The sequence below is a fragment of the Heteronotia binoei genome, chromosome 11 (assembly GCF_032191835.1).
Source record: "Heteronotia binoei isolate CCM8104 ecotype False Entrance Well chromosome 11, APGP_CSIRO_Hbin_v1, whole genome shotgun sequence".
Taxonomy (NCBI): domain Eukaryota; kingdom Metazoa; phylum Chordata; class Lepidosauria; order Squamata; family Gekkonidae; genus Heteronotia; species Heteronotia binoei.
Genome location: NC_083233.1, coordinates 53,874,626 through 53,901,376, shown reverse-complemented (window position 1 = coordinate 53,901,376; position 26,751 = coordinate 53,874,626). Strand labels below are relative to the sequence as shown.

The window sequence follows — 26,751 nt, the reverse complement described above, 5'->3', positions numbered from 1 at the left end:
GGAAACCTGCATACAAAAGTGCTGCTTCTGCAGCATCTGGACCTGGGGGGGTGGTCCAAGACTAAGGGATCCTTAGACCCAGTGAAGGAAGCATGAGAAGAGGATGGTTCTGTAAGTGTTCATGTTGCACAGGTGATGCTCTATAATCCACCTGAAGGTTCTGATCTATGGGGTGAAGATTACTGAACTAGAAAAGTCATGTATGATATGGCAAAAACAGAAAATCAGGGTAGCATGTGTTTACTCAGCATGCAGACTGACTGTGCTCATAATGTCAGGCTGGTACAGCTAATTCCCACACTCCATGGATTAGTGTCTTTTGCTGTAGAACTAATTCTATTAACCCTTTGGCAAGTGGCAGGCATGTCAAACTGTTCTCCAGTCACTGTTCCGTATTGGAGGGGAAATCAACACTCAGCTTTTCACCCTTGCCAAGATTCCCCAAATTGCACATGACCGTCCTGCTGCCCATTACAGAAGGTTTAGAGCGAATGTGGAGCAAATGAGCCAAAGTGAACAGAGCCAAAACAAATGTTCAAAGAGAACTATGAAGAACTACAACATGTTGCTTACTGTATGTATGGATCCAATCAAAGAGAATAAAGCAGGGCAATCAATTACCTTCTGAATTTTATCTGTGTGGCTGACATAGCTAATTCAAATTCCCTGTTTGGTTGCAAATCAGTTTGGTTTTATGAAATTTTCACATGGTTGCTACAACCAGGGCTTTCTTGGAGCAGGGATGCAGTCCCAGCTGGCTTGGTGTCAGGTGTGTGTGACCTAATATGCTAAAGAGTTCCTGCTGGGCTTTTTCTAAAAAAAAAAAAGCCCTGGATAAAACCCACTAGTTTTATGTTTCAAGAAAAAAAATGGGATATAAATTTAAAGAACAAATAAATAATGAGCATGTCTCTATGACTGTGTTGTACACTAAAGGTCAATGTTTAACGCATGGTCCCAATTGAGACTCACCACAGCATGTCAATTGCATGTTCCCTGTAGCAGTGCCCAATTCTGGTCAAGACTGTGGTGCCATGGGGGGGCATGGCTCTTGCCCCCCTCCTTGTTATTTTCCTGACATGAAAGGGCTGGGAGGGTGTTATTAGCCCCATTGAGGGCGTACAAGCAAGCATTCAGTTCACATGCAGTATCCCAATGGGACAAACAATCCCTGGGCCATTTTGTCTCAGGAAAGCAGCACAGGAGGGGAGGCAAGGAGACCCTACCACCACGCTGCAGTCCCAAATCAACCAAGATGACTGGAGGGTTGAACCACCTCCTCTATGAGGAAAAAAGGCTGAGGAGTCTGAGACTTTTCAGTTTAGAAAAGAGACAACTAAGGGGGGGGGATATTATGCATGGGGTGGAGAGAGCTGACAAAGGAAAATGTTTCTCCATCTCTCAAAATACTAGAACTCGATGGCATCAAACAAAGCTGATGGGCAACAGATTCAGGATGGACAAAACTTTTAACATGGAGAGTGATTAAAATGTGGAATTCGCTGCCAGAGGATGTAGTGAGGGCCATAGGAATAAACAGCTTTAAAATGGGATTAGATAGATTCATGATAGGTTTATCATTAGCTACTACTCATGGACTGAGGGGGACCTCCACATTCAGAGGCACTAAACCTCTGAATCCCAGAGCCAGGACAGGAGCCAACATCAGGGGAATGTCTTGGCCTCTGTGCCCTATTGCTGGCCCTCCAGAAGAACTGATTGGCCACTGTGTGAAATAAGATGCTGGACGAGATGGACCATTGGTCTGACCCAGCACAGCTGATCTGATGTTTTTATCAAGCCCCAGTGGTTTGGTTTGGTTTTTTAAATGAACTGCTATGGGGAGCATGCAGCTGCCATTTGACCGCGAGTTCCCATGGTGATCATGATTAGGGACTGTGAAGATCAAGATTAGGGACAGCAAGCTATGCTGTGTATAGCCATGTATAGCTTGAACCTCTGATGTAATCTTGCATCATTTAATGTGTCAGTTTGGTGTAGTGTAGAGGTTAAGTGCGCTGACTCTTATCTGGAAGAACCGGGTTTGATTCCCCACTCCTCCACTTACAGCTGCTGGAATGGCCTTGGGTCATAGCTCTGGTAGAAGTCCTTGAAAGGGAAGCTGCTGTAAGAGCTCTCTCAGCCCTACCTACCTCACAGGGTGTCTGTTGTGTGTGTGTGTGGGGGGGGAGGAGATAAAGGAGCTTGTGACCACTCTGAGATTCAGAATATAGGGTAGGATATAAAGCCAACATCATCATCATCGTCATCTTCTTCATTTTAGCTTCAGTTCTGTTTTTAAATTTCTGGTTGGCTATACAACACTAATCATATTACACTGTTTATTGAATTCCCCACCCTGCTGATTGTATTGACTCACTCTGTGTAACCCAGCTTGAGTCCCAGTGAGAAAGGCAAACTATAAATAACGTAAATAAAATTAATGCAATTTAATGTGCACTTTGGGCCTAAGATGTTGTTATATCATATGTGTGGCAGAGGTGATCGGAATGTGCCTTTGTTGCTATGGAAATACATCTATACTATTCCATCTAGAGTGAATGCAGTGGACAACGCAGCCAGGTTCTGCATATTTCTAGTGTTATCAGACAACAAACATCTGTGGGTGCACCTGTTGTCTATTATCTGTGTAATCAACTGTTTTTAACATGTACAAATTTTTAGTAGTGTAAAGGATGAATATACTTTAGTAGGTAAAGGCCAATTACCTACCGAGTCCAGTACAAAGTGTTGGTTATTACCTTTAAAGCCCTATATGGCCGAGGACCAGCCTACCTAAGGGACCGTCTCTCCCCATATGAACCCCAGAGGGCACTGAGGTCGATGGGCAAAAATAAATTGACTATCCCTGGGCCGAGAGAGGTCAAACTTCAAAATATCAGAACTCGGGCCTTCTCAGCCGCGGCTCCTGTACTGTGGAATCAGCTCCCGGAGGAAGTGCGGGCCCTGCGGAACCTTGACCAGTTCCGCGGGGCCTGCAAGACTGTTCTTTTTAGGCAAGCCTATGCTGATATCTGCTGAGTTGCTAAGAATAAGGAGCCGCCATCTACTATACGATTATGGAACCATCTAAACTGGCAGAACCAGCGCCAAACAAGTTTACTGCTGCCAGATTTATTCTATGTAATGAATTATGTATTTTAAATATTTTAACTTAATTAACTGGTTTTTATTTTTAATTTCTTTAATTGTTAAATTTTAAAGTTTTATCCTTGTTAAATATGTGAAATGTTGTTAGCCGCCCTGAGCCGCCTAGGCGGGGAGGGCGGGATATAAATGTAAATATAAATAAAATAAAAATAAATAAATATATACATAATTAAGCCTATATGTGTTTTTTTGGGGGGTGGGGGGGGGAGATAGAGATATAGCCAGCACAGCTGAAGCCTGAGGGGAAAAGTCAAGACTATGGACTGGTCCAGCATTCACATAAGGTTGCCAGCTCTGAGTTGGGAAATACTTGGAGAATTTGAGGGTGGAGCCTGAGGAGGGCAGGGTTTGAGGAGGGGATGGACTTCAATGGCATATAATGCCATAGAGCAGGGGTGTCAAACATGCAGCCCAGGGGCCGAATCAGGCCTCCAGAGGATTTCTATCAGGCCCCTGAGCAACTGGCTCTTGTCTGCTTCCTTCTCCCTCTTTCTTGCTTTCTTCTGCATCTCAGATTGCTTTGCAAGGCTTGCTCAATCACACAGGAGCTGCAGAGCAAAACCTTGATTTTTTCCATCAGCTGAGCTCGTCTCCCTCCTGGTCCTCTGGGAAGGGAGGGAAAGAGCCAGACCTTCCTTTGCCCAGTTCCCTGGATCCCATGGGAGAAATACAAAGAAAGCACCTTTAAGACCAACAAGTGCTACTTGTTTTAAGTATGTTTTTTTTTAAAAAAAATCTTTAGTCATGTTTGTGTCTTTTAGAAGGTTTATATCTCTGTTACCTGATCTTAAATAGGCACACACATGGCCCGGCCTGGACCAAGATGGCCCGGCATGGCCCAGCCCAGCAAGGTCTCATTTATGTCAGATCCAGCTCTCATAGAAAATGAGTTCGACACCCTTGCATATAGTCTAATTCCAAAGTAGCCGTTTCTCCAGGTGAATTGATTTCTGTTGTGGGGAGATCAGTGGAGATCTCCAGCCATTGGAGGTTTGCAGCCCTAATGACATATCTTCTTTTAATTTCATTGCTGATTGCTGGTTTTATCTTTTTATTAGCATGGATGATTTATTACAACCCTTACTATTTGTGCTTTTTAAACTGTTGCAGGGATTTTTTTTTTCATTTTAATGTGGTATGTTTTTTTAAAAAAATTTCTGTACGAGTGCTGTTTTCTGTAGATAGGTGAGACAGGGATCCAGAAGAAACTAAAACAATGTATGTATGTGTGCAAAGAACTAATTGAAGGTGGAAATGCTTTCCTAAAGACTGTACCTGAGAAGGTTGCAGGTCGGACAGGTAATCTACGCAAAGGAGCACTTCCATGCCCAGCATCTTGAGCATCCAAGTAACCGACGCTCTCTGAAAAGGAAAAAGAAAAAAGACATTTGTGAATCACTCAGTGCACAATCCACTAGGTTGTACTTCCCTGAAGGACTAGACAGACAGTCCGACTGCATTGCTTACTGAAGGCCCTTGCCATTGGATTGAACTGTTCTTTACATTTTTTAATCCATCTTGAGTTTTCATGAGAAAGGCAGACTATATATGAAGTGAATAAATTTTTAAAACATTCTTGGGCTCTTCATTGTCTCTGGATAAATAAGAAGTAGAAAGTGAGCTCAGGCTAGTTTTACCAGCAAGAGAAGGTTAATTTAGCCAATGCCTTGGTAGCATACAGATTAGACTACTATAAAGTACTCTGTCTGGAGCTGCTTTGAAGGCAGTCTGGTAACTTCAGTATGCGTGAAATGCAGTAGCAAGAATTTTAAAGGAATCTGATGTAATGAACTGCCTTCCAGCTGAACTGCCTTCCAATTTGTTTCCAGGACTAATTCAAAATGGTGGTCTTTGAAGCTGTAAAGGCTTGGGTTCAAAGTACCTGAAGGACTGCTTCCCATGTACAAACAGGCCTGAATTCAGATAACAAGAGGGGTTGCTCTCTATGGTAATTTGGGATGGGCATGAACTAAGAAAATGTGTTTCGGGTTATGTGGCATGCCTATTTCAAAAACCATGAACTATCATGAACTTTTAGCCATCAAGCGAACTGGTTCAGTTCATGAGGTTTGTGGTGTGGTAGAACAACCCCTCCCAGCATGCTAGATACACCAAACCTGCAGGGGATCTCTAGCTGACTCTCCTCTACCTGACCTCCAGGTTTACAAGGTCAGAATTATGGCCCCCCGAATGAAGGTGCCTCCAGGAAAGTGCTTTTTGGGGAAATGACAGGTGCAGGTTCAGGAGAGCATTTTTTGCTCCAATGGTTGAGTTTTGATTGTTGTTTTTCATAGATACTAACAGATATTGAATTTTTTGTGTGTGTGCTGGTCATTCTTTCGGTTGCCTCCCTTACTTAATTTCTCTAGCATTATTTAATTTCTCTAGCATTTCCATAGCAATGAAGATCCTGTGAATTTAGGAGGAGGTATTTGTGAGTTTCCTGCATTGTGCAGTGGGTTGGCCTAGATGACCCTGGAGGCCCCTTCAAACTCTATGATTCTGTGATTCTATGATTAATGCTGGCAACTCCAGGCCCAGCTGCCCAGCTTCAAAAGAACTGGCAAACTGGGTAACAAATGTAGAAGCAGCAGTCTGAAATCTGTTTTGTTTAGTTTAAATATTGTATTATTTTTATGATCATGTTGTATTTTTTTTTTTCTTGTAAGCAGCCTTGAGAGCAGGGCTCTAGAGAGAAGGCATATAAATTATCTAAATTAACAAAACAAACTGGTCAGCTGGGGACTATAAGTAGCGGTGGAGTATTGGATCACCTTTTCTTCTCTCCTCAAAGCTGCCCTCCAGGTTTTAAATTTTATTTATTTATTAGAATATTTATACCCTGCCCTTTAAAACTCAAGGCAGCTGACTGGACTTTTAGCAATCAATTAGTATTAATTATAAAAAAAAAACCACAGAGCAGAATAAACTTTCTGCACAAAACTATGTGTGCACTATCCTACTAGAATTGCTTCCCATATTAACAGATTGTCATTGAAGTGTTGAAACATTACCAGACAAGCCCTTAAGGAAAACTGTCTCTTTATTCATTTTTCACTCAAATAGAGATTTCAGCATTTTTTTAACATATAAATTCCAGTGGCATAGCTATGTTAAGTCTTTTGCAGCAGCAAAAAATAATAGTAATAAAATAAAAAAGGAATCTCATAACACCTTAAGCCCTAACAGATTTATTGATGCTTAAGCATTCATAGGATGCATGAAGAGAATCCTCAGTTCTTGTACAAACTATTTTTTTCATCCTTTGAAATGAACCCCTCTAGAATTAACCATGACATTAGCAACAGATCTATGTGCTCAATAGCTGTTCTCTTCCAGTCATGTACAAATAGGATTGCCAACCTTCAGGTGGCACCTGGAGATCTCTCACTACTACAATTGATTTCCAGATGACCAAGATCAGTTCCCCTGGAGAAAAGGGCAACTTCAGGGGGTGGACTCTATGGCAATACACCCTGCTGAGCTCCCTCCTCTTCCTAAAGCCCATCCTCCTCAGACTCTACCCCCCAAATCTCCACACATTTCTCAACCCAGAGCTGACAACCCAACATGGGCTGGAATCTAATTTTATCTACTTTGAATGTATATCAGAAAAATGGTTTACATTTTAAATAAATTCAAACACGCACAAAAAAGAGGTGCACGCATGAGAGGAGCTGAACCTTACGCTGGCTTATGTCCCTGAAATCTGTCAGCATAGGCTTTTTTTCTCCCATCCAAGCTTACTTCTATCTAGGGTTGCCAGGTCTGTGTTGGAAAATACCTGGAGAATTTGGGGGTGGATCTGGGAGAGGGCGGGATTTGGGGAGGGGAGGAGCCTCAGCATGGTACAATGCCATAGAGTCTACCCTTCAAAGCAGCCATTTTCTCCAGGGGAGCTGATCTCTGCCAGCTGGAGGTCAGTTCTAAAACTGGGAGATCTCTAGGCCCCATCTGGAGGCTAGCAACCCTACTTCTGTCACTAAAGTACAGCTGGAGGAGCAAAAAAATAAGACATAAATTACAACTGAGCCACTTGTGGGAAGGGCGGGATATAAATCTTAAATAAATAAATAAATAAATAAATAAACTGATCTCTAGATGACAAAAATCAGCTCCCCTGGGAAAAAATGGCTACTTTGAAAGGCAAACTGTATTGAATTATACCCTGCTGAGGTCCCTTCCCTTCTCCATGCTCCCCTCCCAAATCTCCAAGAATATCCCAACCAGAAATAGGCAACTCTACAGCAAACAGATAGATCTGACATACAGTAGCACAATTCAATGGTCAATTTTCCTACCCAAGCCAACCTCCCTAAAATAAAGGGGAGCTGTGCAAGAGTCAAGAAAGATTTTTCTCCTCAAGTTCCAAAACATTTCACCTGGCTCTCAGCTATCTTGGGCAGGCCCTTAACTGTCTTCAGCTATATTACAAGAACTTTAAAAACTGGCCTGGAGCAGGAAAACATTTGAATAGTTACTGGCATGTTTTAACAGGGAAAGTTTCAAGTTTGAGGCTACATCATGATTTTGTAGATGAGAGGAAGTGAAAATTCAGGACCCTGGTCGGCAGCTCGCGCTGTCAACTGTCAGGCATTTTTCCAACGCCCCTTTAGAATTTTCCCTCTCATTCAGTGCTTTGCTGAATAGTAGTTGGGATTTTTTTCCTCCCTCGTGACCCTATACTCTGTTCTCCCAAACTCAGTGCCTAACATCACATACCAAAAATTTTTAGACCGCATCCAATGAAACCCTTGGCACAGCAAAATAATTATTTACCATCTTCAGCGTCAGCAAAATTGAGCAGGACCCATTGGCATATGAAAGTGTTGCACTGACACCATCCACCCTCTGGCTTTGCCTGCTATCTTCTTACTTTAAAAATCACGAATTGGGAACCATATTTGGAATTGAGCAAAGGCTGAAAGGCCCACAAGATTAGCTCCGCTCACTGACTCATCCTTGTGCAAGCCAAAACAACAGGGTGGGCCACAGCTAAGAGGCAGAGCCCAGGTATACGGTTTCAGGTTCAGGCCTAGACATTTTCTGCTAAAAGGATTTCAGATAGCAGTGTTAGAAAACACCCTTGCTACACACTGTCAGAAGAACCATTACTAGCCTAGGTAAGACAAGGACCGATTTCACACTAGGGCTTGTTCTGGGTGGAGAGCCCTTTTGCCCCCGGCACATCTCTCTGTTTTCGCACAAGCTGCCCCAGAGTTGTGAGTTGGCGCACCGCTTTTCTGCAGCAAGCAGAAACCACTTGTAAGAGGATCTCGCTTGCTGTGGAAAAGTGGCCCAACAACTCGCAGCTCCGAGATAGCGGATCCCTCTCAGAACTTTTTTTTAAAAAATGTTAAAATTGGATAATTTTGCTGAGATGTAAAAAAATTAAAAGCATGGGGTGGGTGATATCATCAGGGCTTTTTTTTTTAGCAGGAATGCACAGGAACACAGTTCCAGCTGGCTTGGTTTCAGGAGGTGTGGCCTAATATGCAAATGAATTATTGCTGAGTTTTTTCTACAAAAAAAGTCCTGGATATCATAAAATAACCAAGAGCGTTCAAGTAAAAAAACAAATTAGGAGGTGAGTCTTGCTGAAATAGTGGCCACATGTGTAGATAAAGAAATTGAGGGAGATAAAGACCAGAATCTGTTGCAACACGTTTTTTTTTCAGTTTGAAACAATTTTATTAAGATATTGCAGATAATCACATACATAAAATAATATGGTTGAATGATGTATACAAAGAATTACAGAATGCAAGTAATATGACAGCTAGCGTTTAAGAGTGAGTATAATTATAACTGCAAATACTAGATGTAGAGCTTTGCATATTAAAAGGTTAAGCATTACAATACAATTTATAAGGAGACTTATAAGGAGTGGATTGGCAGTAATCATTTTAGAGATAAATATAAACCATTAGAATAACTTGGAGAAAGGGTAAACCATGGACAGTTAGTAGAATCCCTAGAATCAGAAAAAATACAAACATAGATCAGCAAACACAGTTACTAGACAATATGAACCACTCCTGTGTCAAGAAGAAGTAAAAGAAAGAAGATCAGATCACTAAAAATAAAGCATAGACATTTGTAGAGAGGAGTGGGGAGGAATTTCTTGAGCGGTGATGCAGTCTACAAAAGGAAACCACTTAGCAGAGAAATTAGAGGAGCTGGATTGCTGTATATTGGACTGAATTTTTTCCATGATAAAATGCTCCCATGCTTTAGAGAGCCATGTGTTGACAGTAGGAGCTATAGATGCCTTCCAAAAAGAAGCGATCGATGCTTTGGCGGCCGCTAACAAACTAATAATTAATTCCTGTCGAGCTCTAGGAACACTGAGGGAGTCCCAAAAATTGGATCTTGGAAAACCAAAATACGATCCCCTTTGAAGGTAAGATGGCCCTGGCTTCACGCGGCTTCCAGAATTGCTCTTCGCATTCTAACGTTGGGGATGCCCGCAATAATATCCCGGGGGCCCTGTCACAAGGGGTGATGTGGGGGACCCTTGCGGAAATGAGCAGGGCTGTGGTTTCGGGCAGTTCTGTAATGCTGTCTAGCCAGTCCAAAATAAAGGCCACCAAATCAGTATTCGAAGTTACTTGCTCGTTAAAGCTGGGGAATTTCAGATGGGATTGGTGCACCTGTGATTCCAGATAAAGAACTCTATCCTGCATAGTGCCATTCTCTTGTTGAAGGGCCGTAACGTCTTCCTTCAAGGATAGCTCCAGTTCTTTTGCCCCTTCTGCTGTTTGGTGGACTACCTGGAAGGTTTGTTTAAGGTCTGAGAATTGGTCAGTGAGAGGCTGAATTAGAGTCGTCATAGTCTCTTTGAGTCTGATTTCCATAGCGGCTAAAAGAGAAACCAACACCGGATCTGTACAGAGCGGGAAAACAGGGACGACCCGAGGCCTCAGCTGCCATATTTTAAGTGGTGAGGAGAGCAGGGTCTTGATTTTTGTCAGGGCGGGATTTTGTAAAGAACCCAGAAATTTCCTTACCACTCGCAGAGTTTAAAGTTGCCTTGTCTCTGCTTTTATAGCCCATGTCCTGCTAGTTGGAGTTCCAATTACAACATTGATAAATGAGGTTCAGAGGGAATTCAAGGGAGGGAGCAGCCTCTTAGGCAACCATCGTCTTCGGCACTGATGCCACGCCCCCAGAGGCTCACTTCATAAGTCTGTTGCAACACATTTGTCCAATTGAAAATTTAATATTAATGGTCACAACGGTCGATTAATAGCTAGCTAAGGTGTGGGAGACGGTGAATGATTTCAAGGCATTGACTCAGGAGAAGTGCCAACACTAGAAATAGACTTGAAATGTTGTGAATTTTATGTTGTGCTTGGAGGGATCAATGTTGGTGGTTTAGACAAAAAGGTCCCCAAAGCGAACCAATCATCTTCTAGTACAATGAAGATATCTTTTCTCATGTGGAAACTTGTTTAAAAAATAGTCACAAGCTCACCTTGAGAAGAAATGCTTAGTCTTGAAATGAATGATAACAACCTTGCTTTTTCCCTTCTCGTGTCTTAATCATCCCAGAGGGGGAAGTGAGGACCCACACAAGAGACAAACTCCATCTGGGACCATCTGGAGGAAATTGGCTTCTGTCACAACAACAGCCCCAGCTGATTCAGACAGTGGATTTCCTCAGAGACTCCCACATGCCAGAGGGCAACTCAGTCATTGGTGGTGGTGGTGGGTCAGGGAAAGAAGCGAAATGTACCTCTTTTTTAACAAACCCAAGGATTTGAATGTTTTCTTTAATTTTTTTGGGCTGGAAAAGTACTCCCATAGGTAATTCATTCTTTAGCTTTGTTTCATTTATCAATAAAACTTAGACTGCTACTCCAAGAAAACAAACTTTTAAAAAAATTCAAAAGACAAAAATATTAATAACAATTAAGTAATATTAATCAAAACAGAAATATTAATAAGAATAGGATCACATCCATTGTTGGTAACATAAAACATCAAACAAAAACAAAAAAGGAGAGTGCCAGAATGAATAAAAATTGACACAATCTTAAATCAGTTATGCTAGATACATGCCTTTTGTTTTCTCCACAGATCATAGCATCTGAATACTGTCATTAGAAATAAAATTAATTGTATCCACAAAAATTAAGATAATGTTTTTCAGTGAAGATCTTTACAAGTGGCATGTTTCTACAAGATGTGTAGGCAAGAGGCACTAACAGCACTTTTTTGGATAATGTACATTCTTGGAGGAAAAGCCAATTACGGTAATAGTTTTTCCTAGTGAAACCTTATAAGAAGAGTTACACTCTTCTAAGCCATCAATGGGTCAATTACTTTAAAAGGGTTTAATGCTGTTTAGCATTGCACTAGGACAGTGAAATCCTACACAGTTATTCCATTCTAAACTTATTGATTCTGATGAACATGGATTAAAGCAGCAATATGATTTCCCAGTAAGTTACTCATGATGGCTTAAAGGAACTTTCCTTCTTCAGAGTCTGTATTCAGCAAGAGAGACAAAATAATGAGGAAGATCATCACTTTCATTCCCTGCCTGTAAGATTCACAGGAGGTATTTGTCACATGGGTGGATTGGCCCTTTAATTTAGAAAATTCCTTGGAGGGTCACTGGAGCAAGGCAAGTAGGTCTGTCAGTGACGACTAGCCATGCTGACTAAAGGGAGCTTCCACTTTCAGAGGCAGTAAACCTCTGAATATCAGTTCCAAGAGGCAACATCAGGGGAAGGTTTCAGCCTCTATGCCAGGGGTGGCCAAACTTGCATAATGTAAGAGCCACATAGAATAAACATTAGATGTTTGAGAGCTGCAAGACATTAACATGAGATGTTTGAGAGCCGCAAGACATGAACGTCAGATGTTTGAGAGCAGGAAAGAAGGAAGGCAAATAGATGGAGGGAGGGAGAAAGAGGTGGAAGGAAAGCAACTTTAACTTTAAATACATTCTCCAAGCTGCCAGCTGGTTTGGCTTGGAGAGGTGATTTAAAGAGAGAAATGCCTTCTCCAGGTTGGCAGATGGAGTGGGGGGGGGGCGCTTCAAGAGCCTCACAGTATGTGTGAAAGAGCCACATGTGGCTCCCGAGCCACAGTTTGGCCAGCCCTGCTCTATGCCCTGTTGCGGGACCTCCAGAGGAACTGGTTAGCCACTATGTGAGACAGGATGCTGGATGGACCACTGGTCTGATTCAGCATAACTCTTTTTATGCTCTTAAATTGAGCCCCAGTGAACTGCCAGTGCAGGAAGAAGTGGACAACGCAAATACCCCTTTTCTGCTACTGGGAATCAATGTGGTCTAACGTTTAATCCAACCAAAGACAAGCATTATGGCCAGCAACCATGTTCACCATGAGCTTGCTAGAATTAAATCCCTGGCATACAAGAACCCTGTTAAATATGGGAAGCCTCTTGCTTTTCTTGTTTCTGTGCCAACAAAATGTAGCAAAGAACTAAACTGCCCTCACCATATTGCATCCGGGGTGGTCAGAGGGCTGTCATCACTCACCCCCCCCCCCACACACACACCACTTGCCTCTTTTCTGATTTAAAGTCATGTCAGGACAGGTCATTAGCCCAGAAAAAGTCAAGAAGGGATTGCTGATGTCTTGACCACTCACACTGAGGCCACCCTGAGAACTGTCTTCCCTTTCCCTCAGTTTAAACTGGCATGCATTTGACAAACTCAGTGTAAATATTTGCTTCTGGAAGGAGGGAAATGGAAGATGGGGAGCGTGTTTATTCAGCTTGCAAACAAGAAGAGATACAGTTGACTATACAAGGGGCTGTGGATATGAAAATGTCATGTTTTGTAAGAAGAAGAAGAAGAAGAGGAGTTTGAATTTATACCCCACCCTTCACTACCCAAAGGAGTCTCAGAGCAGTTTACAATCTCCTTTCCCTTCCCTTCCCCACAATAAACACCCTGTGAAGTAGGTGAGGCTGAGAGCTCTGAGGGAACCCTTCTTGACCATAATAGCTTCTTTGAGAGAACTTGTGGTTGACTCAAGGTCACATCAGCAGGTGTCTGTGGAGGAGTGGAGAATCAAACCCGGTTCTCCCAGGTAAGAGTCTGAACACTTAACCACTACACCAAAGTATGCAAAAAGGGGAGAAAAGGATTGCATGGTACACACAGTCCAGGGTAAAATTAATAATGGCACATACATGGGCCCTTGCTGAGGTCACCTATTCTTAACTCTCCACGTTAGTTGCTCTTTCAGATCCCAAGTCCCTAGCCCTCATGGTGTTAAGAAACCAATGTATACAAATACCGTCAAGCCACAATTGACTTATGGTGGCCCCTGCAAGGGGCTTTTAAGGCAAGTGAAAAGCAGAGGTGGTTTCCCATTCCCTCCCTCTCCAGAGCTTTTCTTAGATGGTCTCCCATCTGACCCTGCTTAGTTTCCAAGATCTGACAAGATCAGGCTACACCATCCCCTTTTTACTTTTGTAAAGAAACCAAAAGAGGTAGACAAGTTAAGCAAAAAAACCTATTGAAGCCAGACCAGAGTTATGTGTTAGAAGTGTTAAAAATGTGAATAGGGAATATCATGAGATGTGACCTACTTTTGGAGCAGTGAGTGACAAACTGTAGCAAGAAGGAAAGATGGTTTTAGAATGATTTTTAAAAGCACAACATGTTTTTCATTCGCTGTTTCAACTTTATTGCAAGAGCCAGAATTAACAGGAGTCATTGTCTCCCCTCTGCCCAGAATGCTTTAGTAATATGAAGCCGGAATGGGCCAGATGACAGCAACAGGCAGAAAAACAGCGCAGGGTAATGGGGCGGACAGGATCTAGAAGAGGGCAGTGCTGCTGACCTAGCAAGGGAGGCTCTATAAACAGGAAGGATGGATGGCTTCCTCTTGCCATCACCGTAATGGGTCACTCGGTGGGGGATGAAAGAACAGTCATAGAGAGGCAGGCAGCAGACTTAGAAAAACAGATTCCTGGCCAGACAGGGAAAACCTGTCAGAAGAGACTGGGGAAGGACCCAGCCCCCTGCCTTTTAAACATGTGATTCTCTTCTGCTTTCTTCCAGCTTTAAGTATTATTAAGGGCTAATATTGATATGACGGCTGCAAAATGGTCAGAAAAGCTGGATTTGGATTGCATCCACATGGCAAGGGTTCTCTATTTCCCTGTCATCACAGCTTCAAATGCAGAAGCCTTTGTACTGGCAATGTTACAGAGCATCCACATAGGGGTTTTGTGTATACTTTGCTCATTCAGCTCCCATTTTTTCTGCATTTCTCCCCACTACACAGCCAGATGGTTTATGGGGCTTTAAATAAGTTACTGTTGTTGGGTTATGTTATAATTATCTATTGCCATGATCTGTGAGTTCCTAGGATTTCCTAACTTTCATTTTTTAAAAGTAAGGCTCTAGGGGTTCTTTGTTGTTGCGAAGCTATAAGAGGAAAGGTGTATCACTGAGCACAGTGCAAGATTCCATGAGTCCTTTGGGGGAAGGTGGTTATAAATTTCTTCTTCCTCTTCTTCTCCATCAAAGGGAGGAATGGTGGTTCAGTGGTAGAGCATCTGCTTGGTAAGCAGAAGGTCCCAGGTTCAATCCCTGGCATCTCCAACTAAAAAGGGTTCAGGCAAGTAGGCATGAAAAACCTCAGCTTAAGTCCCCGGAGAGCTGCTGCCAGTCCATCAAAGACAATACTGACTTTGATGGACCAAGGGTCTGATTCAATATAAGGCAGCTTCATATGTTCATCATCATCATCACCATCAATCATCATAGTCCATCATCATCATCTCATTTATTAGCTGTGTTTCCAGCATCTGTATGTTCCATTAGCAAACCAGGGATTACAACCTGAGGGTCTATGATTCTTGCATAATATCATAGACAGTCTCTGACATTGGGCCCTTTCACATTTTTATTTTAGCCTGTTTTATTCATTGCTGCCCCAATTCTGTGTAAAGTGATGCAGAGACAGACGTTTCAACCAGCATTTACATCCATTTATGTAAATTTATGAATGTGAGGCACTGTATCCTTTTCAAATCATGCCAGAATTAAAGCACCATACTTAAAAAAAAAAAACATGGTTCCACTTTTATGACATACCAATACAGCAATACAGAACTATACTGAAACTCTGTATTAGTTTTAAAAAATGAGGAGAAACATCGTGGAAATGGGTGGGAAAATAAGAAGAAGAAGAAGAAGATATTGGATTTATATCCCGCCCTCCACTCCGAAGAGTCTCAGAGCGGCTCACAATCTCCTTTACCTTCCTCCCCCACAACAGACACCCTGTGAGGTGGGTGGGGCTGGAGAGGGCTCTCACAGCAGCTGCCCTTTCAAGGACAACCTCTGCCAGAGCTATGGCTGACCCAAGGCCATTCCAGCAGGTGCAAGTGGAGGAGTGGGGAATCAAACCCGGTTCTCCCAGATAAGAGTCCGCACACTTAACCACTACACCAAACTGGCTCTCCTTAAAATAAAAAGGTAGTGCTTTCAGAAGCACCACAGACATTTCAAACAGGACTCTGCAGTGATTCAGACATGCACAGAATGCTTGAAGAATTGGAGGGAAAAATCCCTACATTGCACCCAGGATACAAATGGCTTTATGTGAAAAGATTCAAAAAATCTGTTAGCAACCAGCAGCCAAAACAGTTTACAATGGCAGTTTGAAAGGACCCATGGATGCAACGCAGAGCACGTAGAATTCCACACAGGTTACCGTACTTATTTCCAACATACATGGTGGAGGATGATAGAGTATGAGGGTTATAATTCTACTTCCAGCAAAGCACAGAGGATATATAAGTAACAAGCACCATGCCCTATTGCATCCACATGGCAAGGGTTCTCTATTTCCCTGTCATCACAGCTTCAAATGCAGAAGCCTTTGTACTGGCAATGTTACAGAGCATCCACATAGGGGTTTTGTGTATACTTTGCTCATTCAGCTCCCATTTTTTCTGCACTTCTCCCCATTGCACAGCCAGATAGTTTATGGGGCTTTAAATAAGTTACTGTTGTTGGGTTATGTTATAATTATCTATTTCCAAATGCAAATCAGTCTCCAGCTGCTCTGTAATCTAAAAAAATACATCAAGAGATCAGACCTTTTATGTCCCATCTGGTTATGCAGCCTGAGTCAGACCCTTTGAAATATATAGCCCAGTGCTGTCTACCACTCTGTAAGGACCCCAGTGAAGGTTTGAACCTGGGACACTTATGGGCTGTATCACTGAGCTATGGTTCCTCCCCTCAAAGCTCCCAAACTGTAATCCTACAGGAGCCTCTTGTAGGATGACCAGATTTGAGGCTTTTTTATAAAGCAGGAACGCAAAGGAACCCGATTACAGCTGGCTTGGTGTCAGGGAGAGTGACCTAATATGCGAATAAGTTCATTCTGGGGTTTTTTTCTACAAAAACCCCATGTGAAACAATGGTGATGTCAGTGGGTGTGTCTTAATATGCACATGAGTTCCTGCTGAGTCTTTCCTACAAAAAAAAGCCCTGGCTAGATTTATTTATCGCTTGTTTGGATTTCTATCCTGTCCTTCCCTGCACACAGGGTTCAGGACAGCTCACAACAAATTAAAATTACAGCTAATTTAGCTAAAACAATAAAAATATTTTACAATTCAATAAATTAACATAATGTAACATACCAAGATGACTCATAGGTCTATAAAACGCCCAAGATTCCATGGTGGGCAAATGCCTCCTACAATTATTAAATAAACTAAGTTGGGGGATGGAGCAGAGGAGGCCAGAAATAATGAGACACCCATCAGCTCAACCAAAGGCCCAGCAGAACATATCTGTTGTACAGGCCCTGCAGAACTGAAGCAGATCCCACAGAGCCCTGATCTCACTAGGCAGAGTGTTCCACCAGACTGGAGCCAGCGCTGAAAAGGATCTGGCTCTGGTTGAGGCTAAACAGATGTCCTCAGGGCTTGGGACCCCCAGCAGCTCTTGTTCATATTAGCATAACACTCTTTGAGGGATATGGCAGAATAATAGGCAAGATGGGGCAGTTCTGTATAATAGCCTGAATTTGCTTAGGCCTCTCTGTTTGGTTGTCTCCCATAAGGCATTGCCTGACATTGCACCCTGCACTCTGCTCTAAAAAAGAACTGTTTACATTTATGAAGAGTCAAAATATCTAGACAGGGCTTTTTTTGTAAAAAAAAAAAAACCAGCAGAAACTTATTTGCATATTAGGCCATACCCCGACATCACCATTGTTTCACACAGGGCTTTTTTGTAGAAAAAGTTCAGCAGGAACTCATTTGCTTATTAGGCCACACCCTCTAGTGCCAAGCCAGCTGGAACTGCATTCCTGTGTTTTCCTGCCACCCAAAAGTCCTGCATCTAGATATGAAGACCTGTAGCTCTAAGCTCTTGGGAAGGATGGTATTTCTGACCTAGTAATGCAGTGACTCTGGTCAGAATTTTCTGGTCAGAGAAAGGAAGGGTCTGGTTTTGTCAGGACTCAGGACCATCTGATTTCTTGATTGACAGTTAATCTGGATTCTAAAGGTACTTAGCACCAGTGTTTGAGATGCTAAGGGCCCTCTGCCAACACTGTGGTTAGGAGGACCTGACAGAGTGCTGGAATGCATTCCTAAACAGATAAATGTGTACTATTCATTTATAAATATTAGTTTATCTTTTTTCCCTTCTGAAAAAAGATTACTGAAATTGCTTCATGCTTGAAATGGTGTGCAATATGGTTTTCTTTTAATAAATGATTCTAACTTTGGAAAAGGTCTCTCTCTCTCAAATTATGGGGTTCTTGCCAGCCAGTCATCCCCTGCATTACCGAACCCAGTGGGAATGAGAGTCCTAGAAAAAGTTTCTCTACTCCAAAAATTCCCTAACAAGGGACATAATCGGAGAGGCAGTCCTGTAGATATGCAGGTCCCAGATCCCAAGTAATAATAATAATAATAATAAATTATTTATATTTATAAATATTATAAGTACATAAATGGACCCTGAAACATGGATGCAGTTTTGAACCCATGCTTGGACCACACATGATTTCACTTCCCATGTCTATTGTATAAAATGTAAGTACATTTTATTTTTAAAAATTGCTCTTATCTAAGAACATAAGAGAAGCCATGTTAGATCAGGCCAATGGCCCATCCAGTCCAACACTCTGTGTCACCCAGTGGCAAAAAATTTATATATATATATATACACACACACACACATTGTGGCTAATAGCCACTGATGGCAGATCTACTGCCTGCTGACAACATTCATGCATGCACCTAAATAGGACAAAAAGGTTGAAAGACATTTATAGAATGAAAATGTTCACTGTCCGACATCAGGCTACACCAATGGCTTTTCATCTGCCTCTTCCTGTTCAACCTCTCCTTCCACATCTTTCCTCCCACCCTCCTCCCTGCCCCTTCGTCCTCCACCCCTTATTCCATACCCCCCTAGTGGCTTCTCATTTCCCACTGAGCTCTGCCAAGTTCAGTGCAGGGAGTATCTATCTACAGGCTAGGATTTCAAAATAATGGGAATTCACACCAGGTGTCCATTCTTTATTATGGAGCGTTTCCTCATTTCCTGGCTGGCTGCCATCTATTATGACTTCTGCCTGTTTCTTGTTGCTCTCTCTTTTTCACACAGTTATGCACAGCATTTTTTCTATGGCGCTTAGCCTCTCACTAAGGCCTGGCTCAAACTCACACATACCGGAGAATGAGGTGGCAGTCAATGAGGTGGCAGAAAGTGAGAATGGATTGTACCACTTCAGAAACCAGGCAGCAGGTTTCAGCTTTAAATGTTCTTTCACATTTTAAAAAAAACCTTTCTGCAAACAGAAAATTAACACAGTAGGAAGAAAGACACAGATACTATTCTTTGCTTACTGTGCTTACTATTCTCAAGGAGTATATGTGTTCCAAAATCTGATCTTTCCCCCTCCAGTCTGAAGTGGTACTGTACATTTGAACACCTGAGGTCTCTTGCTAGGGTTTTCTTTTTGTAGAAAAAGAGGTGATGGAGATCATTAACATGACTCATGTGCATGTGGCACACATCCTGACATCACCAGAAGGTGAACTAAATTATATTATATTAAATTATATTATATTACATTATATACCAGAAGGTGAACTAAATTATATTAAATTAAAATGCTTCTTGTATTATAATTGTCATGATAAAACCTTGCTCCCATCATGCTTTTTAAATTACAGTGGCATGATTAAGATTTTCATCAGTCTGCTTTATATGTTTTGGTTATTTTCCCTTTTTTGTGTGCGGGGGGGATATTAGAAAGCTTGTCAAATCTTAAGAGTTCAGAAAAGGACTATGTACTGTTTCTTAGCCTCAGATTTCAGAGGCAGTCTATAAGAGAGTCAGAGAGGTAGAGAGGCTAGCACCCTGATCATCTTTCCTTTCTATTGCTCTGATGTTATCCCTTTTACGTGTAGGTTGCTACTCTCAGGGAATCTTCCTTCCTTCCAGCCTGACATTCTCTCTCTCTCTGCATTATGCTAGCCTTCTCCATCTTGGCACTATGATGGCGGGATATGCTTTCTGCATCTTTATCCATCCTAACTAGTTAGGCTAGTTTAGAATCCTTTATCTTGTCTAGAATGGTGCTTCTTACAATAAAGGACTCATATTAGTTTTGCAAAGATAAAGTGGCTCTGTGTGTAATTTTGTTTCTAATCAACACACAGAAAGCAGACAAACTCTGCTGCATTGTGTGCCTTGAGCACTCTGCTAACCCAAATAATCCTTTAAAGAGAAGGGGAAGGGATGGGATGTGCCCTTCCAGATCATCCTGAGTCATTGCTTCCCTCACCTCTGACAAAATGGACACCAAACTTCCTTTGCCTTGGAAAATGTCACTGTTTGAAACCTAGGACCTACACACAGCTGGACAAGTGCCTTTTGTTAAGAACAACCTCCTTCAGCCTCTCCTCATGCAACCTCAGCAAGTTCAACCACTTCCAGTGAGTAGAGGACCATCTACAGCTCCTTGCCCTAAGTGACAGCCTTTCAAATACTTAGAGGAGAGCAGGACGCTGTTGTTGTTGGCAGCAGAGGATAGAACTTATAATAATTGGTTTAAATTATGGGCAGAAAGGTACCAGCTGGATATCAGCGAATTTTTTCTTAACAGTAAGAGTAGTTCAGCAGTGGAATGGGCTGCCTACGGAAGTGATGACCTTCCCCTAACTAGCAATTTTCAAGTAGCGACTGGACAAACACTTGTCAGGGATGCTTTACGCTGATCCTACAAGGGGGTTGGACCAGATGCCATGCATGGCCCCTTCAAACTCTTATGATTTTATCTTAAGAACTTGCTGGAACTGAACCAGAAGGTTCTTTTTCCTCATACACAAAGTGAAGGCACTACACCTGGCTAAGCTACTTTATAAACCAACACAAACTTGCACTTTGAGGTCTTGCAGAAGTGAGTAGAGGAAGAGCATAGAGAAGCATATAAATGATGTTCCACAGCCATGAAGGACAAGAAGCTTGTTTTTCAACCTAGTTTTCTAAGTATACTTAGAATTCCATGCCAGATAGAAGCATCTATGCTTTGGAATAAATGCAGTCCTGAGCATTAAACAAATGCTACTAGATTACATTATTTAGCATTTTAGAAGACGATTGTGGGGGGGGGGGGGGGAGGTTCTGCAAGTTTAGCAGATAACAGTTCTGTAATGTACTGGGATCGGCACAGTAAGAGACCAGAGTCAGAGAGTGATTTCAGCAAGCTTTACTTCAGGAACACACACGCACGCACACACACACACAGACTGAGCTCTGTTCAAACTTCCCGCTCATTTATACAATTCTTCCCCCCTTCTGATTGTTCCTTAACTATCTACATGGATTGGCTATTTTCAGGGCCCTAAGGGCCTATCAGGGTACAGTATGAGCCTGGATGTTGATTGGCTACTTATGTTTCAATCCTTCCCCTGATTGGGCATGCTTAGGCCTTCTCTGGAACCCTGGTGTGGAGTTCAAGCTCTGGCTTGTTCGGCTTCCCTCCAAAAGTAACAGTTCCCTCCAAAAGTAACAGTTCTCCCATTTGAGCCTAGGACACAACAAGTTCTGCATGGCACAGACTGACTAGTGCCTTTGCCACTTTCAAAAAACCTCTTCCCCAAATCCCCCATGCAATTTTGCACATTAAAGTTTCTTTTAAAAAACTAATAAGGCAACAAATGAACAGACAAATGCATGGATGACAATTTTTAATATAAAAGCACTCACGCAGCATATTTAGAAATGAAACACACACTTGAAGCATAGGAAGAAGGGGAAGACTTAATTTCATTTGCAAACTGGGAAGAAGCCAGACTCAGACTGCAGGTGTGGGATACTCTGTGGGTTGTCTTTCGATATCATGTCTATCTACCTCCTTAAATGCTGAGCCATTTTTGGTTCTCAAAAAAGTTATCAGACATCTTTATTTTTTGCAGTCTTTCTCAATTTAAACTATAATCTTGAGGCAGAAACAATACTCATCAAAGTACCATGAACGGCCACTATATAAACGAAAACACCACATTCTGCAGACCTAGAGAATATAAATTGACAAGCTAATCTCAACACTCCATAAATTCTGCCTCTAGCGGCCCCCACCACCACCAGCAAAACACACTTACCTAGTTTTCCCTTTCCCAAATACTCCTGGCCTCTAAACAGCTGCCCTGGCCTTCCATGTTTGCATAGACCCGAAGATCATTTGGAACAAACTGCTTCTCAAAAGATGGTATTGGAAAAATGCCATCAAGTCTCAGCCTAGCAGCACTACAGGATTCTCAGGCAAGAGATGAGCACAGCTGGTCTGCCATTGCCTGCCTATACACAGCAACCCTGGACTTCCTTGATGGTCTCCCATCCAAATACCAACCAAGGCCAACCTGCTTAGCTTCTGAGAATGAGCTAACCTGGGCCATCCAAATCAGAGTCAACAGATGGCATCGTGCCTTTAAAGCTGAGAATTGGAAAAGACTGAAAACATAATCTCATTGAAGCAGAGACACACCTGTCTTGATCTGCTGTCCCACACCTGCCTCACAATTTGCCCCCGTGTGTCCTGGGCAGCATTTCCATTCCAGGGCTGTGACCGTCTTGTATGCCTGCTTGTACGTTGGTCTGACAATGGTTCTGTAGCTGGTGGGAGGGGAAATAAACAGAAACAGCTAGTTCGGAATACAAGAACAGCAAGGGCATCTAATATGGTGTGTTAGTAGACAGGACAGCAGAAAAGAAGGGTTGGTAATGTGGACGGGAAAGAACAGGGAATGGAAACACTGGTCACTAGAAGAAACACACCTGGAATGGCGCATGTGATGAGAATGGGTCAATCTTATTGTATCAGAACCGGTATCCCAAGCAGAGCCAGCAATATGACTTGTTAAATCCCCAGCACCCCAGACTCAAGAAGCAGGGCCTGATGGTGCCACACTGAATAGCAGTACTAACAGTAGTTCTTTCACACCCCATTAATGATTGCATTACACGGTCTCTGTGAATCTGTGTAGTCACAATCATATAGTTTTGAAGAGATGAACTATTCCCCACCCCATCCCACACACAGAGCCCATGGAAAATGAACTACACAACAAATGTAAATTGTAGCTGAGTATCTGTGCCCATTATTATAGATCCAAGCGGGCAGCCGTGTTGGTCTGAAGCAGTTGAACAAAGCAGGAGTCAAGTGCATCTTTAAGACCAACTAATTTTTATTTAGAACGTATTCAAATAAAAATTGGTTGGTCTTAAAGCTGTACTTGACTCCTGCTTTGTTCATGTGTCCATTATTGTTTCACACAGCCCCGTAGCCAGAAATTTCTGTGTGGGGGGGCCCAGGGCATGAAATTTTGGGTAGGGGACTGTGAAGGCTTGGCTGCTTTTTCCAGCGGCCAGCTGCCCGGCCCCAGCTCACTCGCTCTCATGCTCTTGAGGGTAGGAAGAGCCTAGGGAGACTGGCAGCAGCAAAAATGGGGCTGAGGGGAGGCAGGGAAGAACCCAGGGACAGCGGCAGCGGGGAAAATGGGGCCACGGGGAGAGTGGGGGAGGCAGGGAAGAGCTCGGGGAGAGCAGCAGCGGGGGAAATGGGGGAGGCAGGGGAGACCCTGGGGAGAGCGGCAGTGGGGAAAATGAGGCTGCGGGGAGACAGGGGGGGAGAAGCAGGGAAGAGCCTGGGGAGAGCAGCAGTGGGGAAAATGGGGGCACGGGGAGAGTGGGGGAGGCAGAGAAGAGCTCGGGGAGAGCAGCAGTGGGGAAATGGGGGCGCAGGGAGAGTGGGGAAGGCAGGGAAGAGCCTGGGGAGAGCGGCAGCAGTGAAAACGGGGCTGTGGGGAGACCGAGGGAGGCAGGAAGGAATGGGGTGGGAAGAGCCTGGGAAGAGCGGCAGAGCAAAAATGGGGGAATGCCTTTTTAGCCACCGGTTTCTGCAGGCTGACACAGGAGCCCCGTGGCGCAGTGTGTTAAAGCTGCAATACTGCAGTCCTAAGCTCTGCTCACGACCTGAGTTCGATCTCCGGCGGAAGCTGGGTTTTCAGGTAGCCAGCTTGAGGCTGACTCAGCCTTCCACCCTTCCGAAGTCAGGAAAGCGTAGATGACTGGGGAAGGCAATGGCAAACCACCCCGTAAAAAATCTGGCATGAAAATGTTGTGAAAGCAACGTCACCCTAGAGTCGGAAACGACTGGTGCATTCACAGAGAACCTTTCTTTCCTTTTCCTGTGGGCTGCAGCAGGAGGCGCGAGCAGTGGGGCGGGTGCTCCAACTCGGAGATAATTTACAAGGGGGGCCCCAAGATTTCGACTGCCTAGGGGCCTCTACAGGGTTTAATCCGGCCCTGTATCTTTTGACTTTACTGAAAGAATCCTTTCCAGGTTTTTGTTGCAGCTGTTTCTGTGCTTCAATGTATTTCATTGAAGCCCATGCAAGTCAATGGACAAGCTTCTCTCCCATTATATCCTATGGACCATCCAGGCTCTGCAATTGTTTCCTATGGACAATCTTGTCATTCATTTTAGTACATCAACACGCTGTGTTTGCATGCAGTGAGGCATGTCTTGCCAGCAGCAACAGCCTTTGTTTGTAGGCAGGTCACAGAAGCCAGCCAGCCTTTGATTGGAGAAAATCTTGCTGGAGCCGCTTGTTGATTGGATAGCCTCCCTCCCTCCCTTCCTGCATGTTTTGCAAACAGGAAGAAAGTGCTGCTGAATCTCAGAGCAGCAGTAACAGCATCAGGCAAAATTCACTCAGCACGACGCTACGAAATGCACGGTGGTGAGCAGGACTGAATGGAGGGGCCACATAGTTGGGGGGGGGCGGGGTTTGAAAGGTGGGGCCGTGCCCCTCCCGGGCCCCACTGTGGCTACGGCTATGGTTTCACATCTCCAATTTATGTATTTAGTGATTAACACGAGCCATCCTGTAACTGAAGCCTTCAAAGAAGGCCTCAAGAGTGTGAGCTAGAAGGGAGGCAAAGGAGATTCAGGCCATGCTGGGTACTATCTCCTCAGCTGGGTTCCCATGGCACTATAGGTCCCAACCTTGTATGACTGTAGTCAAAGGGGAGAGGGAATAGTGCATGTGAGGGGAGAGCGTAAAGTATGAATTTGTTTCCTCACCTGCCTCCAGTGCAACCCATGGGCCACCGGCAGCTCTGAAAGACTCTCTGGAGATAGGTGCCGTTTTGGACATGGCAGGAAACGGTCCTGGTGACAGTGTATGAACACCAATTCCTGAAAGAGACCAATACATACAGGATAGAACATCCAGTTATTAAGCAGAACACTGTTGACAGCTGTCTTACCTGGCTGTATCCAAGAGGGAAGTGAGACATTTCTTAATTAACTGACTGACTGATTTAGATATTTGTAACCTGCTTTTTCCCCTACTGAGGCTGCAAAGTGGCATCTAACCTAATTTTCTCATTGGCTATTTTATTAGCACAACAGCCCTGTGAGGTAGGTTAAACCAAGAGAGAATTACTAGCTTATGGTCATCCAGAAAGTTTCCAGGGTGAACTGAGGATTCAAACTTGGGTCTCCCAGATTCTGGCCCAACCTTCTAACTCAGTAATCACCCATGGACGCCATGGCACCTGACAATGGCTTTCCTTCTTCCCCTAAGCAAGGAGCTACTCCTGGCTTTCTTCCATCTCATTAGAGTAGGAGATAGTTTGTAAACTCCCCAAATTTTGTCATTGGCCTCCAGCACCCCATGGCCATCACAATTTGATTGCCCTCTATGGCAGCCATTTTATGGTTGTTGCTAGGGTTGCCGGGGGATGCTGTTTGCCACTTTGGGGTCAGGCAGCAATTTTTCTCCAGGTGAGTTTTGGCAGGGATTCTGGAGGGCTGGGGTTTTTTGCCATCTTCTGGGCTTGGAGCAGGTGTCACTGGGTGGGTATGCAGGAAGGTATTTCATTTGTGAATTCCCTACTTTGTGCAGGGGGTTTGACTAGATGACCCTGGAGGCCCCTTCCAACTCTATGATTCTACTTCTTCTGGCAGTGAATTAGACATTTTTTTTCACTGGTTGAGTAAGTAAATACTTCCTTTTATTAATCCTGAATCTACTGCACATTGCTTCATCAAATGCCCTCAGGTTCTAGTATTTTTTTTGGGGGGGGAGAGTTCTCTTTATCCACCCTCTCTGCCTCACACATAATTTTATAAACCTTTGTCAAATCCTCCCCTCAGTCATCTTTTTTTCTAAACTGAAAAGTCCCTGTCTCATAGGAAGCACACTCCAACCCCTTAATGATCTTCATTTGCATCCACACATGGTTGGATACTGCATAATTGTTGCACTATAGTAATCACTTGCTACTGGAAAATTCATTGACAGTGCAATATCCAACCATGTGTGCATGTAGCCATGGTTTCTGTCTTCATTGCTTTTTCCAGCTCTGAAATGTCCTTGTTGAGATTTCACCCCCCCCCCCTCTCAAGTCACAGCTGACTTAGTGTGAACCCATGGGATTTTCAAGGCAAGAGACATTCAGAGGTGGTCTGCCTGCCTCTGCATAGCAACACTGCCTGCCTCTACATAGCAACACCGATATTCTGTGATGATCTCCCATCTTAATACTAACCAGACTGACCCTGCTTAGCTTCCCAGCTGACAAGATAAAGCTAGCCTGAGCTATCAAGTCAGGACTGGATCTTTCTGAGATACAGCAACTAACACTGCACAGAGTATTACACATGAAGCTGCATCAGAGTTGCCAGGGTTGCCAGGTCTGTGTTGGAAAATACCTGGAGACTTTGGGGGTGGGTCCAGGGGAGGGGAGGGGCCTCAGCATGGTACAGTGCCACAGAGTCCACCTTCCGCCATTTTCTCCAGGGGAGCTGATCTTTGCCTGCTGGAGATCAGTTGTAAAAGCAGAAGATCTCCAGGTCCCACCTGGAGTCTAGCAACCCTAAGAGATCTGTCCTTGGCATGACACTGGTTGAATGTGTTTACTGCTGCAAAATCCTCTTATTCTATCTATCCATCCATCCATCCCCTGACAGGCTCAGGGCAGCTAACAACAGTTAAAAAACATTAATAGTTAAAAAAACATAGAATATTAA

The 26,751-nt window shown here is 43.5% G+C and overlaps 1 protein-coding gene across 2 annotated transcripts in view; it reads right to left on the bottom strand.

Moving 5' to 3' along the window:
• Positions 1 to 26,751, bottom strand: part of EMID1 (EMI domain containing 1) — an 88,597-nt gene that overhangs the window by 46,000 nt on the left and 15,846 nt on the right. For both annotated transcript variants that reach the window (XM_060249302.1, XM_060249301.1), the window contains exons 2-4: positions 24,799 to 24,912; positions 22,198 to 22,325; positions 4,447 to 4,533 (exon numbers count right to left, since the gene is read on the bottom strand). In XM_060249302.1, coding sequence (XP_060105285.1) covers positions 4,447 to 4,533; positions 22,198 to 22,325; positions 24,799 to 24,912 — 329 coding nt within the window. The remainder of the gene's footprint in view (positions 1 to 4,446; positions 4,534 to 22,197; positions 22,326 to 24,798; positions 24,913 to 26,751) is intronic.